Source organism: Rhinopithecus bieti, unplaced genomic scaffold, assembly GCF_001698545.2.
Source record: "Rhinopithecus bieti isolate Rb0 unplaced genomic scaffold, ASM169854v2 scaffold_35322, whole genome shotgun sequence".
Taxonomy (NCBI): domain Eukaryota; kingdom Metazoa; phylum Chordata; class Mammalia; order Primates; family Cercopithecidae; genus Rhinopithecus; species Rhinopithecus bieti.
In genome coordinates, this window is record NW_016815256.1 from 534,622 (window position 1) to 551,264 (window position 16,643).

Genomic DNA, 16,643 nt, shown 5'->3' on the forward strand with positions numbered 1-16,643 from the left:
GAGCCCTCAAATATGACCCCATCGTTACTAGTCCCATTGCTGCTGCTCAAGTTCACACCCTCTTCCCTGAAGGAGCTGGTGCTACCACAAGCCTCCTGGTTAGTCTCTTACCTCCAGACCATTCTCATTCCAGGCTTCAAGGATGACCTCACTCAAATGCAAACCCAATGACACCAATCTCTGTTATAATCTCAAACTATTAACTCCTTTTGGGGCAAAATTCTTTCTGAACAGTCCAGAAGTCACCACCTAGCCTCTGCAAATCGATCAGCTCCATCTCCCCTCACAATCATCTTTCATAGCAGTCACAGCAACTTACCTACAGTTTCCCAAAAAAAACAAACTGTCTCACATTCCATTGAGCATACTGTACTGTCTCCTCTGTCTGAAATAGTTTTCTCCCTCTGGTCTAACTAGTATACTCTGATTCATCCTTCATGACTCATTTCAAGCAGCAGCTCCTCTGTGAATCTTCCATAACACCTTTCATATATATCTACTTCATCACTTGCCTCAAGATACTATAACTCTTCACATCTCTGCATTCCCACCAGACTGCCAACTCCTTAAGAATAGGAACTATCAGGTTTATTTTTAGAACCAATATGCCCAGTTCAGTGGTTGACATGGAAATACCCAATAAACATCTCTTGAATGAACAAATATAATCATGACTGTACAGAAAAATACACATGTCCTGTATTACATGTTTCAATCCAAATATTTTCATGGATTTTCAGATGCCCTAAACATAGTCCAAACCTCATTATTAGTGCCTTTATAGATGAGGTCAACAAAGATTTTGCTCCACACTATATAATCAAGGAGGCCGCAAAGCAGATCAGCACACACTCTTAGAGACCCAGGTGTCTGCTGACAGCACTCCATAACGGGTATTACAGACCTCCCCTTTTCCGAGAGCTGCAAGATTCCCACCAGAAGGTATAAGAATGCCAATATCATATTTTTATGACAACTGTGTATATCCAAGGATTCAGGAACTCTAAATAACTCTTACTATGCTCCTATTATTTAAACACTTTAAACTGACATATTGGCAATGATCCAAGGGTTTCAAGAAATGGTTTTTACAAAATGTTTTAGGACTCCTGCCATGGTTCAATTAAGTGAACCTGTGTAAATAATACTCAATCTAACACTTATCCATAATTCTTACAGGTCAAATCTTGTTTTTTTTAAAAAAAAGTCCAAGTAACCATAAAAATTCATGATACGGTACTAGAATTGTGCTAATATATTACATTTATTGAATAGTTATTACATGCCAGGCACTGTGCTAAGGCTTTAAATACATGACTTACCTAATCTCCAGGGCAACCCTATGTTGCAGGCATTACTTGAACTGAGGGAGGTTAAGTGTGCTGGCCAAGGCCACAGCAGCAATAACTGGCAGAGCTGAGATTTCAACCCCTTTGTTTCTTTGGAGTTTCAACTCCAAAGACCCTGCCTCTCACCTCTATACTAACTCGCTTATTCACTGATATCAGGGCTTCCCAAGGGAGTATGCTATTGTCCAACAAACACTAATCATATAATATGGTCCAAGAGCCAGGCTTGGCATCAAGATTACAAAGGCGAGTAAGACGCGGTTCCAGCTGCCAAGGAGACAGTGGAGTTTTGAGGCAGCATAGCATCTAAGCTCAGGAGATGCACTATCTGGGTGCAAACCTTTGCTCTTCTACAAGTATAGTGTGTGACCTTGGGCAATGCACACCTTTGTTTCCTTGTCTCCCCACTAGGAGACAAGAATTACTTTAGTTAATTCACAGAAAAGCGCTCTAGCAGTTACCAGAACACAGTAAAGTGTTCAATAAATGTTAATATTACTATCACTACAGCTACTATCAGTATCACCAGTCAATGAACTGAGTTTTTAAAAATAACATATGCATACCTACAACCATCTGATCTTTGACAAACCTGACAAAAACAAGCAGTGGGAAAGGATTCCCTATTTAATAAATGGTGCTAGGAGAACTGGCTTGCCATATGCAGAAAATTGAAACTGGACCCTTTCCTTACACCATATGCAAAAATTAACTCAAGATGGATTAAAGGCTTAAATATGAAACCCAAAACTATAAAAACCCTAGACGAAAATCCAGGCAATACTATTCAGGACACAGGCATAGGCAAAATATTTCATGACAAAAACATCAAAAGTAATTGCAATAAAAGCAAAATTTGACAAATGGGACCTAATTAAACTACAGAGCTTCTGCACAGAAAAAGAAACTATCATCACAGTGAACAGACAACCTACAGAATGGGATCAACAAGGAACTTAAGCAAATTTACAAGAAAAAAAACATTAAAAAGTGGGCAAAGGATATATGAACAGACACTTCTCTTAAGAAGACATACATGCAGCCAACCAATATGAAAAAAAGCTCAACATCACTGATCATTAGACAAATGCAAATCAAAACCACAATGAGATACCATCTCACACTAGTTAGAATGGCTGTTATTAGAAAGTCAAGAAACAATAGATCTTGGTGAGCTAGGGGACAAAAAGGAATGCTTTCACATTGTAGATGGGAGTGTAAACTAGTTCAACCATTGTGGAAGACAGTGTGGTGAATCCTCAAAGACCTAGAGGCAGAAATACCACTTGACGCAGCAATCCCATTACTGGGTATATACCCAAAGGAATATAAATCACTCTATTGCAAAGATACATGCATGAGTATGTTCACTGCAGCACTATTCACAATAGCAAAGACATGGAATCAACCTAAATGCCCATCAATGATAGACTGGATAAAGAAAATATGGTACATATATATCATGGAATACTATGTAGCTAAAAAAGGAATGATATCATGTCCTTTGCAGGGACATGGATGGAGGTGGAAGCCATTATCCTCAGCAAACCAACACAGAAACAGAAACATCAAACACTATATGTTCTCACTATGATAAGTGGGGAGCCGAATAATCAGAACACATGGACACATGGGGGGAACAACACACACTGGTGACTGTTGTGGGTGGGCATGGAGAACATCAGGAAGAATAGCTAATGGATGCTGGGCTTAATACTTAGGTGATGGGATGATCTGCGTAGCAAACCACCATAGCACACCTTTACCGATTTAACAAACCTGCACATATAGTCCTGAACTTAAAATAAAAGTTGAAGAAAATAACATAAAGTGTTGAGGTACCTAACCTAAGTCTCAATGTATGGCTAGAAGTCAGCTGACAATGTGAGGGAGAAGAGTGCTTTCCAGGCAGGGAGGAAACAAAAATCCTGATATAAGAAATGACATAATTTTTTCAGAGAAATACACAAACATGGTTTGTTGTTGCTGCAATCTCTAAAATAAAAGGAACTATGATGCAAGCTAAGAACAACAAATTCTGAGCAAAGAAGCCATGGTAGGGCACATGTTAAGAAACTCAGATTTTCCCCGGAGTATGACATCTGTCAAGCATTCACTACAGGTTTATTAAGTCGAAAATTCGAGCTTGAAATAATTTGGTCATTGCCTTGAATTCAACCACTGTGTTATACTTCAGGGCTTTTTTAAAAGCAGGTTTTTATCAAAACCGGATTTACTTAGAAAGTCACAGCATAGAAATGTTTTAGGTTATTTTAATCCTATGTTTGAGAAACAAAGAGATGGTAGCTGGGGAGGAGCAGAGTTAGCCTCAAAGCACATATCAATGTTTAAAGTATGTGCTTTGCCTGATATCATATTTTTAGTAAATGTAATCAGAAAGGCAATGGCACAAAAACCACATACCTGAGTATAAGGTGATATGAAACTTGTGATGCACACTAAGCCAGCATCTGCAAACAGTTTAGCAACTTCTGCGATGCGTCGAACATTCTCTTCTCTGTCTTCAGGACTAAAGCCAAGATTTTTATTGAGACCTTGACGAATATTGTCACCATCCAGAGTGTAGCATGGAATACCATGGCAAACCAGGTACTCCTCCAAAGCCATGCTCACAGTAGTCTTTCCTGCTCCAGACAAGCCTACAATTAAACAGTCCAAACAGATTTCATGTGTAAAGTTAGAAGGATAACTACGTAGTAATACTTTTTTTTTTTTTTTCCAGAAACAGAGTCTCGCTCTGCCACCCAGGCTGGAGTGCAGAGGCTGCATAGCGCACTGCAGCCTCAAACTCCTGGACTTGAGAGATCATGCCTCAGCTTTCTGAATAGCTGGGACAACAGGCACATGCCACCACATCCAACTTATTTTATTATTCGTAGAGACAGAATTCTCAATATGTTGCTCCAGCTGGTCTCAAACTCCTGGCCTCAAGAGATATAAAAAATTTTAATCACAGGACTAAATATATTCATTATGCACAGCAATCTCTCAGTAATGTTCTTATCTAATATTTCTCTTTAAGATTTACTTCTTACCTAGGAAAATACCTACAGTTTAAACATAATAAGAGTTTAATGAAATATCTATGAGCAAAGGTATCAGAAATCACTGATAAACTTCAAAAAGGCTTAACTAATTTTATTAGCAGACATGGTTGGGAATTCACTTTGTCCTCTCATTACCACTTTTCTAAAGCAGCAAGCCAAATTTTAAAACAAAGTCATAAGCCCAAATTATTTCTGGTGAGGGAAGAAAATAAAGGACAAAAGTAAGAAATGTTACAAAGGTACCTCCATTTTCCCAGATTGTCAGCACTCACAAACCACCTTGATACAACTATCTGAGAGTCCAATTTATAATATAATTAATCTTAATAGAACACCCTCATCTCAACTCACCTTCCTATACCAACTGTGTTTACTCAGTAAACAAGGAGGAGAAGGAAAGAGTACATTTATGCACAATTACTTGCCAACTTGGCAAGTGTCATAACCAAGATACTTCTAAAGCAAGATATAAAATACTAAAGTCTAATGTACCAATGCTCTTGAAAGAATTCATGGTAGTACAGAAGGCTAACTGGAATAAAAAAAAAAATAGAGAGGGCTCTTTTTTGGTTCCATATGAAATTTAAAGTAGTTCATTTCTAATTCTGTAAGAATATCAAATGATAGTCTGATGGGAATAGCATTGAATCCATAGATTACTTTGGGCAGTATGGCCATTTTCACGATACTGATTCTTCCTATCCATGAGGTTGGAATGTTTTCCATTTGTTTGTGTCCCCTATTATTTCCCTCAGCAGTGGTCTGTAGTTCTCCTTGTCCTTCACATCCCTTGCAAGTTGTATTCCTAGGTATTTTATTCCCTTTGTAGCAATTGTGAATGGAAGTTTATTCATGATTTGGCTCTCTGCTTGTCTATTGTTGGTGTATAAGAATGCTTGTGATTTTGCACATTGATTTCATATCCTGAGACTTCACTGAAATTATTTATCAGATTCAGAAGTTTTGGGACTGAGACTATGGGGCTTTCTAAATGTAGAATCATGTCACCTGCAAACAGAGACAATTTGACTTCCTCTCTTCCTATCTGAATACCCTTTATTCATTTTCTTGCCTGATTGTCCCGGCCAGAACTTCCAATACTATGTTGACTAGAAGTGATGAGAAAGGGCATCCTTGTCTTTTGCTGGTTTTCAAAGGGAATGCTTCTGGCTTTTGTCCATTCAGTAAGATATTGGCTATAGGTTTGTCAAAATAGCTCTTATTATTTTGAGATATGTTCCATCAATACCTAGTTTATTGAGAGTTTTAACATAGATGTTGAATTTTATCAAAGGCCCTTCCTGTGTCTATTGAGATATTCATGTGGTTTCTGTCATTGGTTCTGTTTATGTGATGGATTGCATTTACTGATTTGCGTATGTGGAGAAAATTTTGCAATCTACCCATCTGACAAAGGTCTAACATCCAGAATCTACAAGGAACTTAATACACAAGAAACAACTCCATCAAAAGTGGGCAAAGGATATGAACAGACACTTCTCAAAAGAAGACATTTATGTGGCCAACAAACATATGAAAATAGCTCAGCATCACTGATCAATAGAGAAATGCAAATCAAAACCACAATGAAATATCATCTCATGCCAGTCAGAACGACTATTACTAAAAGTCAAGAAACAACAGATGCTGGAGAGGCTGTGGAGAAACAGGAACGCTTTTACACTGTTGGTAGGAAATGTAAATTAGTTCAACCATTGTGGAAGACAGTGTGATGATTCCTCAAGAACCTAGTACCAGAAATACCATTTGACCCAGCAATCCCATCACTGGGTATATACCCAAAGGAATATAACTAATTCTACTATAAAGATACATGCACATGTATGTTTATTGCAGCACTATTTACAAATAGCAAAAACATGGAACCAACCCAAATGCCCATCAATGATAGACTGGATAAAGAAAATGTGGTACATATATACCACGGAATACTATGCCAGCCATAAAAAGGAATGAGATCACGTCCTTTGCAGGGACACGGATGGAGCTGGAAGCCATTATCCTCAGCAAACTAGCACAGGAACAGAAAACCAAACATCACATGCTCTCCCTCATAAGTGGGAGCTGAACATATAGACACAGGGAGGGGAACAACATACACTGGGGCCTGTCGTCGGAGGGGCGGCGGGGTGGGAAGGGAAGGGGAGGGAAAGCATCAGGATACATAGCTAATGCATGTGGGGCTTAAAACCCAGATGATGGGTTAATAGGTGCAGCGAACCACCATGCCACACGCTTGCAACAAACCTGCACGTTCTACACATGCATCCCAGACCTTAAAGTAAAATTTGAGAGCATCGATATAGTGTCAGTTGCTTTATACATTAAAAACCGATATTAGGCCAGGCGTGGTGGCTCAAGCCTGTAATCCCAGCACTTTGGGAGGCCGAGACGGGTGGATCACGAGGTCAGGAGATCGAGACCATCCTGGCTAACACTGTGAAACCCCGTCTCTACTAAAAAATACAAAAAACTAGCCGGGCGAGGTGGTGGGCGCCTGTAGTCCCAGCTACTCGGGAGGCTGAGGCAGGAGAATGGCATGAACCCGGGAGGCGGAGCTTGCAGTGAGCTGAGATCCGGCCACTGCACTCCCGCCCAGGTGACAGAGCGAGACTCCGTCTCAAAAAAAAAAAAAAAAAANTAACTAATTTTATTAGCAGACATGGTTGGGAATTCACTTTGTCCTCTCATTACCACTTTTCTAAAGCAGCAAGCCAAATTTTAAAACAAAGTCATAAGCCCAAATTATTTCTGGTGAGGGAAGAAAAATAAAGGACAAAAGTAAGAAATGTTACAAAGGTACCTCCATTTTCCCAGATTGTCAGCACTCACAAACCACCTTGATACAACTATCTGAGAGTCCAATTTATAATATAATTAATCTTAATAGAACACCCTCATCTCAACTCACCTTCCTATACCAACTGTGTTTACTCAGTAAACAAGGAGGAGAAGGAAAGAGTACATTTATGCACAATTACTTGCCAACTTGGCAAGTGTCATAACCAAGATACTTCTAAAGCAAGATATAAAATACTAAAGTCTAATGTACCAATGCTCTTGAAAGAATTCATGGTAGTACAGAAGGCTAACTGGAATAAAAAAAAAAAATAGAGAGGGCTCTTTTTTGGTTCCATATGAAATTTAAAGTAGTTCATTTCTAATTCTGTAAGAATATCAAATGATAGTCTGATGGGAATAGCATTGAATCCATAGATTACTTTGGGCAGTATGGCCATTTTCACGATACTGATTCTTCCTATCCATGAGGTTGGAATGTTTTTCCATTTGTTTGTGTCCCCTATTATTTCCCTCAGCAGTGGTCTGTAGTTCTCCTTGTCCTTCACATCCCTTGCAAGTTGTATTCCTAGGTATTTTATTCCCTTTGTAGCAATTGTGAATGGAAGTTTATTCATGATTTGGCTCTCTGCTTGTCTATTGTTGGTGTATAAGAATGCTTGTGATTTTTGCACATTGATTTCATATCCTGAGACTTCACTGAAATTATTTATCAGATTCAGAAGTTTTGGGACTGAGACTATGGGGCTTTCTAAATGTAGAATCATGTCACCTGCAAACAGAGACAATTTGACTTCCTCTCTTCCTATCTGAATACCCTTTATTCATTTTTCTTGCCTGATTGTCCCGGCCAGAACTTCCAATACTATGTTGACTAGAAGTGATGAGAAAGGGCATCCTTGTCTTTTGCTGGTTTTCAAAGGGAATGCTTCTGGCTTTTGTCCATTCAGTAAGATATTGGCTATAGGTTTGTCAAAAATAGCTCTTATTATTTTGAGATATGTTCCATCAATACCTAGTTTATTGAGAGTTTTTAACATAGATGTTGAATTTTATCAAAGGCCCTTCCTGTGTCTATTGAGATATTCATGTGGTTTCTGTCATTGGTTCTGTTTATGTGATGGATTGCATTTACTGATTTGCGTATGTGGAGAAAATTTTTGCAATCTACCCATCTGACAAAGGTCTAACATCCAGAATCTACAAGGAACTTAATACACAAGAAACAACTCCATCAAAAAGTGGGCAAAGGATATGAACAGACACTTCTCAAAAGAAGACATTTATGTGGCCAACAAACATATGAAAAATAGCTCAGCATCACTGATCAATAGAGAAATGCAAATCAAAACCACAATGAAATATCATCTCATGCCAGTCAGAACGACTATTACTAAAAAGTCAAGAAACAACAGATGCTGGAGAGGCTGTGGAGAAACAGGAACGCTTTTACACTGTTGGTAGGAAATGTAAATTAGTTCAACCATTGTGGAAGACAGTGTGATGATTCCTCAAGAACCTAGTACCAGAAATACCATTTGACCCAGCAATCCCATCACTGGGTATATACCCAAAGGAATATAACTAATTCTACTATAAAGATACATGCACATGTATGTTTATTGCAGCACTATTTACAAATAGCAAAACATGGAACCAACCCAAATGCCCATCAATGATAGACTGGATAAAGAAAATGTGGTACATATATACCACGGAATACTATGCCAGCCATAAAAGGAATGAGATCACGTCCTTTGCAGGGACACGGATGGAGCTGGAAGCCATTATCCTCAGCAAACTAGCACAGGAACAGAAAACCAAACATCACATGCTCTCCCTCATAAGTGGGAGCTGAACATATAGACACAGGGAGGGGAACAACATACACTGGGGCCTGTCGTCGGAGGGGCGGCGGGGTGGGAAGGGAAGGGGAGGGAAAGCATCAGGATACATAGCTAATGCATGTGGGGCTTAAAACCCAGATGATGGGTTAATAGGTGCAGCGAACCACCATGCCACACGCTTGCAACAAACCTGCACGTTCTACACATGCATCCCAGACCTTAAAGTAAAATTTGAGAGCATCGATATAGTGTCAGTTGCTTTATACATTAAAACCGATATTAGGCCAGGCGTGGTGGCTCAAGCCTGTAATCCCAGCACTTTGGGAGGCCGAGACGGGTGGATCACGAGGTCAGGAGATCGAGACCATCCTGGCTAACACTGTGAAACCCCGTCTCTACTAAAAAATACAAAAAACTAGCCGGGCGAGGTGGTGGGCGCCTGTAGTCCCAGCTACTCGGGAGGCTGAGGCAGGAGAATGGCATGAACCCGGGAGGCGGAGCTTGCAGTGAGCTGAGATCCGGCCACTGCACTCCCGCCCAGGTGACAGAGCGAGACTCCGTCTCAAAAAAAAAAAAAAAAAACCGGTATTAATGACTATAGCCAGCTGCATTTTCCAAAGATGGCTGCAACTGAATATCCCATCCTACAAGTGTCTACAATGTGACTTTACTACTGTCACATCAAGAGGTACTAATTCCCTGCCCTGAAATGTGGGCTGGCTTTAGGGCTTACCTGTAGCCAAAAGAATGTACTGAAATAGTGACACAATGATGTGTGACTACTAAGGCTAGGTCAGAAAATGCTATGCAGCTTTTCTTTGATCACTTAATTTGGGAGACGCCAGTGACTCAATCCCTCGAGACCACTATGCTAACGTGATCCTAAGCAGGTGTACCAGCCAGTCTCAGCCCGCTAATCTCCCAGCTGACAACCAGCAGCATCTGAGTAAGTCATCTTGGATATTCAGCCCACCTGAAACTTCAGATGGCTGTGGCTCAGGCCAGCATGACAACCACCAAGCAAGACCTAAGCAAAGCTGCCTATCTGAGCCCTCTTAAATCCCTTACCTTCAAAATGGTAAGCAAAGTTAAATGCCGATTGTTTTACAACACTGGGTTTTAGGCAAATTGTTACACAGTAACAGTAAGTGGAACAAAGGGACGGTGGCTGGGGTGAAAGAAGCTGTTCTTGATTTCTTCTGAATTGTTTTTAACCACCAATTGAGCACCAAGTATCAGGGGAAAAAAATCTGAAACTCTAAACTTTTATACAACAAAAACAACCTAAATTATAATAAACATGTCTGTTCATATATACATGTGTATTTATATGTTTTAAGTGCATATTTAATTTGAAGCAAAGAATAAGCACTGTTGAAATTGAATTACTGACATAAACAGTTTCAGTTAATAATTACAGTCAACAGAGCAGTCAAAGGAAATTGATAATACAAGATAAGCAATCCAAATCTAAGATACAGATAACTGGTATACCTGAAGAGTAGAAACCAGTTCTACTGGGTTGAATAGTGTTCCCCAAATATTCATGTACACCCAGAACCTCAGAAGGTGACCTTATCTGAAAATAGAGTCTTTACAAACACAATCAAAGTTAAATTAAGAGAAGGTCATACTAGATTAGGGTGGACCCTAAATCCAACAGCTGGTGTTATTACAAGGCTATAAGACAAAAGCAGAGATTGGAGTGATCCGTCCACACACCAAGGACTGCCAGCCACCAGCAGAAGCTAAGAGGGGAACAGAACAGATTCTCCCTCAGCACTTACCGGAGGAACCAACCTCACCACAAACTTAATTTCAAACTTCTAGCCTCCAGAACTGTGGGAGAATAAATTTCTCCCTCCCATTTTGTGGTTAATTTGTTATGACAGCCCTGGGAAGTTAATATACCAACCAATGTAGAAACACAAAACAACAAAATTTCTCTAAAATAAAATCTGATAAAAAGTGAACCATGTCTAGGAAAACAGTATACAAAAATCACTCAATACCTTGGGCAGATCCAGGTTAAGCATCTGAATTGGAAGAAAAAAACAAATCTTGACTTCCATGTCCAACATCATTATCAAAAAACATATATATATGAAGGCTACAGAAGATCTGACACCACAACTGACAAGTTTAATCTATTATACAGAATACTGCACCCATCAGGGGAATACATATTCTTTTCAAATACACGTTTATGAAAACTACAAGTTTTCCAGGTCCACATGGGAGGAGCTTGAAAGTCACCATTACATCCGAACAAGTAAAAACCTGAACAGAATAACTCTTCTTGGATCCATAAGCGAGGGGAGGAGAAGGGGCAAACCACTGCCCCCATGAATGGGGAGACAGGCAAATGCAGGGAGTGACGATTGACTGGAGCAGAGACTCACTGTGGGGAAAAGTGCTGTGGGAACCAGGATCACACAGAAAAACCTAAACTGTAATTGATGAATGAATTAAGGCTCAGTGTGGACAAGTCTGAGAGTTAAAAATTTCAAAGGAACCTAGTTATAGGGAGGTCCCCACAACATTGTGAGTTTCACCTCCAGGAGCTCAATCAGGTTCTCACAGTAAGTACTGAAGAAAAATCCCCAAGTGCTTCCATTCTGAAATATACCAGAGCACCAGACTTTTTTTTAACAAGGACTGAACTCAGAAGAAACTATTTAACCAAAGCGTAAACTGCTGAGGTTTTATTGGAACCTAACTGACCTGGGGGAAGGGAAATACCAACTCCAGCCAACTCTAGCCATCCTGTCCCAATTGAAGGCATAGGGTCAGGGCAAGGTGATGACTGAAAACTTATTACATACTAGACCATAGAGCAAGTACCAAAAAATCAGATAAGCTTTATTTATAAGTATCATTAGTGATGAAATAAATGGAAAATACCATGTTTAAGAAAAAGAGTACCCAATATTCTAAATATCAATTTTCCCCCAAAATTAACCTAGATACAATGCAATCCCAAACTAAATAACAACAGAGTTTTGGGGAATTGCTTAAATCTATTACAAGATTCAGACAACACTAAGAGCCAGAAAAAGAAAAAAAAGGAAGTCACAATGAAAAAAAAAGGCAACACTGCTGATAAAGAACAAGGTAAGAGGACTTAACTCCACTGTCTTTCAAGATTTATAAAAATATAGTAACTAAGAAATGTGGCATTAACAGAGGAACAGACAAATATCAGTGGGACAGAGCAGAGGGCCCACACATAAGTGGAGACCTGATAACAGAGCAGACACTGCAGATCAGAGAAAAAAGATACCCTCATCAATCTATGTTCTTGGGACAAGTGATTATTCACATGGAAAAAAAAGAAAATGAATCTGTACCTAACACTATATACAAAAATCAACTGCAGATAAGGACCTAATTGAGAAAGACAAAAGCCTCTATTTCCCTGTATTTTTACAGGGAAATAAATAATTCCTTAGTCATCCAGATGAAAAAAGGAAAGCTCCTAAAAGAAAAGCTTATTAGACTCACACTTCTTCAAAACATTTAATGCCAGAAGACAACAGAGTACTGTTTTTAAAATTCCAAGACCAAGAAAGTATGAACCAAATATGTATTTTACCCAGCCAAGTTGGCATGAAAGATAGTCAGACATTCTCAAACATAAAACCTCCAGGAGTTCAGAACCTAATGGAAGGCCACCTTGCAAAAATTATTTAACAAGGAAATACAGACAATTAAGACCATTTAAATAAAGAGCTCGTGAGTGAACATGTCATAGTAAAAGAACCGATGGTGAGCTACCAACTACTGACCCATTAAGTACTATAAACGTTGGCAATAAAAATGTAACAATTTAACAATGGAATTAAGAATGAAGAAATGGGAAGAATGGGAGCGTGTATCTGCTTTCATACAAAACAGACCTGTCTAAAATGAAACATGATTAAAAAAAAAAAGAGTAATTTCTTTGCCAATCAGCACAAACTTTTAAGAACTGGTAACAACCACTGTTGACAAAGACACTGGGAAATAAACACCCTCCCATACTGCTGGTAGGAGAGTAAATGGGGATAAAATTTTAGTGGGCAATGTGGCAAAATGTATCAAAATTTTAAATATAATTCATAGAAGTGAAAGCATCCATCATTTTTAAAGCTACTTCAAAATCTTTATCAATTCAGTCACTCACTAGCCTGCTATGACTAGACCAAAAGACAGACTCTATAGAAACTAACACAATAGAAACAATCAAAGGCCAAAGCAAAAGCTGAATAGAAATTCACTTTGTGAAAATTCTTACCACTCATTTTTTCTGGTTATACCATGCTATGGTTTGAATGTGTCTCTCAGAGTTCATGTGTTGCAAACTTAATCCTCAATGCAATAGTGTTGAATGATGTGGTCTAATGGAGGTGTTTAAGTCATGAGGGCTCCACCGTCATTAATGGAATAATCCATCTATAAAAGGGATTGAGGCTGTGAGTTCAATCTTTTGTTCTTTCTCACTATGTGACTCCTTCTGCCATATTATAGACATAGCAAGAAGGCCCTCGCCAGATGCTAGTCCCTCAATCTTGGACTTCCCAGCCTCCAGAACTATCAGAAATAAATCTCTATTCATATAAATTACCCAGTCTCTGGTATTCTGTTACAACAGCATAAAATAAACTAAGACGTATACGGTTTTCACTGTTAGCTTCTTAGAGCAGAATCCAGATCTTATTTGCACTCAGAAGTGTGTAGAATGAGATTTAGTATCTATGAAAAAGTAGTTTTAAGGTGCATTGTGGTTTTTACCTTTATTTAACAGCAATCCTATAAAAGAACAAAAAAAATTACAAGAAATGTTATTAAGCAACTATGTCAGTTATACGTCATGATGCTCCAAATACAAGAACAGAGCTCGAAATTTAAATATGCCTATGCCTAGTCCAAGGTTACTTATAGGCACTATTTTTAAAATAAATTGCTTTATCTCTTTTGACCATACCTGTTAGCCAAACTGTGCAACCACGAAAGCCACCTCTGGTCCCCACCACCTGACCTCTCTTGTTCCTGCTGACATGATGGGCTTGGTAGGTGACGTTGGTTGCTCTCTGCATTCCCTAGAAAAAAAAGAAAAAAAAAATTCTAGTTTACATGAGTCCTTTAAAAGGCAAACACATATTCCTTGCAAACACACAAAACTCCATGTAACATGCCAAAAGCAAAGAAAATATAAAACAGTTTTCTTTTCCTTAGAGTACTGGCATGGTGTTTACTGCTTTATACATGCCAACTGATTTAATCCTCACAGCAACCCAAGGACATAAGTACTCTTACTACTAAGGTTTCACAGACAAAGATTTTAAATCTGAGAAACGGTAAATAACTTGCTCGAGATTCCAAAACTAGTGAGTGGCAGACTCCAGAGCCCAGTCTTTTCACACATTCATTTATTCATTCATCCATTCAGACAGTATCTACTGAGGCCCTACTAGTATGCCAAGTGAGTAAAACAAGACCACTATCCTCAATTAGCCTACATCCCACTGGGGAACAATATAAACCAATAAAACTTAATTACAACATCAAAGAGTGGTAAGGGCACTGCAGAAAAATAAAATAGGGTAAAAAAGGAAACAGAGATGGGGAAAGAGTGCCTCTTTAGAGAGGACGATCAAGAAATGCTAAGAGGGTGACATTTGAGTAGACTCCCAAAGAAAGTGTGAAAGAGATGCCTATGGGTATCATGAGATAGCTACTTCTGAAATGAATAAAGAAGAATGCACTGGTTATAACTTCATGTTCTCCCAAAGCTGCTTAAAAAAAAAGCATAAAATTACATAGGCATCAAAGTATCTGAACAGGCTTTCCTCCAAAGAAGATATACAAATGGTCAATAAGCCACATTATTTAAATAATATTCAACATCATTAGCCACCAGAGAAGTGCAAACCAAAACCACAATAAGATATCACTTCACACCCACTAGGATAGCTGTAATAAAGACAGATAGTAACAAGTACTGGTGAGGAAATGGAAATATTGAAATCCTCATACATTGGTTGTTGGGAATATAAAACAGTACAGTCATTTTAGAAAACAGTAGCCCCTCAAAATGCTCAATACAGAGTTATCATATGACCAAACAATCCCACACCTACATTATACTCACAAGAAATGAAAACATGACCACATAAAACTTGTACATACATGTCCATAGCAGCATTTTCAGAAACACATTGTTATTATCATTACCACGTTGTACAACAGATCTTTCGAACTTATTCCTTGAATCTAAATAAAATTTTGTACCCTCTAATCAACATCTCCTCCAACCATCCTCCTCAACCCCCACTCCACCCCAACCCTCACAGTCCCTGATAAACACCATTCACTCTCTACTTCTATAGGTTCAACTTTTTTAGATTCCAAATATAAGTGAGATCACATGGTGTTTCTCTTTCTGTGCCTGGCTTATTTCACTTAACATTATCATCCATGTGGTGACAAAATGATTTTTATCATTTTCAAGACTGAATAGTATCCCACTGTGTAAATATATCACTTTTTTTTATCCATGTATCAACTGATGAGCACTTAGGCTGATTTCATATCTTGAGTATGGCAAATAGTGCTGCAATTTGCAATTAACATGAGAATGTAAATATCTACTCCACATACTGATTTCACATCCTTTCATTATATACCTAGTAGTGGGACTGCTGAATCATATGGTAGTTCTACTTATAATTTTTTGAGGAACCTCCATATTGATTTCCATAATGGCTATACTAATATTCCTGCAACAGCATACTAGGATTTTCTTTTCTCCCATTCTCACCAACACTTTTGTCTTTTTTTTTTTTTTTTTTTTTTGAGATGGAGTCTCGCTCTGTTGCCCAGGCTGGAGTGCAGTGGCCAGATCTCAGCTCACTACAAGCTCCGCCTCCCGGGTTCATGCCATTCTCCTGCCTCAGCCTCCCGAGTAGCTGGGACTACAGGCACCCGCCACCTAGCCCGTCTAGTTTTTTTTTTTGTATTTTTTAGTAGAGACGGGGTTTCACCGTGTTAGCCAGGATGGTCTCGATCTCCTGACCTCGTGATCCGCCCGTCTCGGCCTCCCAAAGTGCTGGGATTACAGGCTTGAGCCACCGCGCCCGGCCCACTTTTGTCTTTTCTATAATAGTCATTCTAACAGGTGCGAGGTGATAGTTCATTGTGGTTTTAATTGCATTTCCCTGATGATTAGAGAAGTTGAGCTGATGATTAGAGAAGTTGAGCCTTTTTTCATATACCTGTTGGCTATTTGTCTATCTTCTTTTTAGGAATGCCTATTCAGATCCTTTGCCCATTTTTTAATTGCATTGTTTTCTTGCCATTGAGTTGTTTGGCTTCCTATTCTGGATATTAATCCCTTATCAGATGTATGGTTCACAAATATATTCTCCCATTCTGTAGGTTGTCTCTTCACTCTGTTGATTGCTTCCTTTGCTGTACAGATGATTTTTAGTTTGATGTACTCCCATCTGTCTATTTTCATGTTTGTTGCCTGTACTTTTGAAGTCACATCAAAAAAAAAAAAAAAAAAAAAAAAAAAA

The 16,643-nt window shown here is 38.8% G+C and overlaps 1 protein-coding gene across 2 annotated transcripts in view; it reads right to left on the reverse strand.

Annotated features, from left to right (window-relative positions):
- Positions 1–16,643, reverse strand: part of PAPSS1 (3'-phosphoadenosine 5'-phosphosulfate synthase 1) — a 108,317-nt gene that overhangs the window by 74,403 nt on the left and 17,271 nt on the right. For both annotated transcript variants that reach the window (XM_017853075.1, XM_017853076.1), the window contains exons 2-3: positions 14,051–14,165; positions 3,774–4,009 (exon numbers count right to left, since the gene is read on the reverse strand). In XM_017853075.1, the coding sequence (XP_017708564.1) occupies positions 3,774–4,009; positions 14,051–14,165 (351 nt within the window). The remainder of the gene's footprint in view (positions 1–3,773; positions 4,010–14,050; positions 14,166–16,643) is intronic.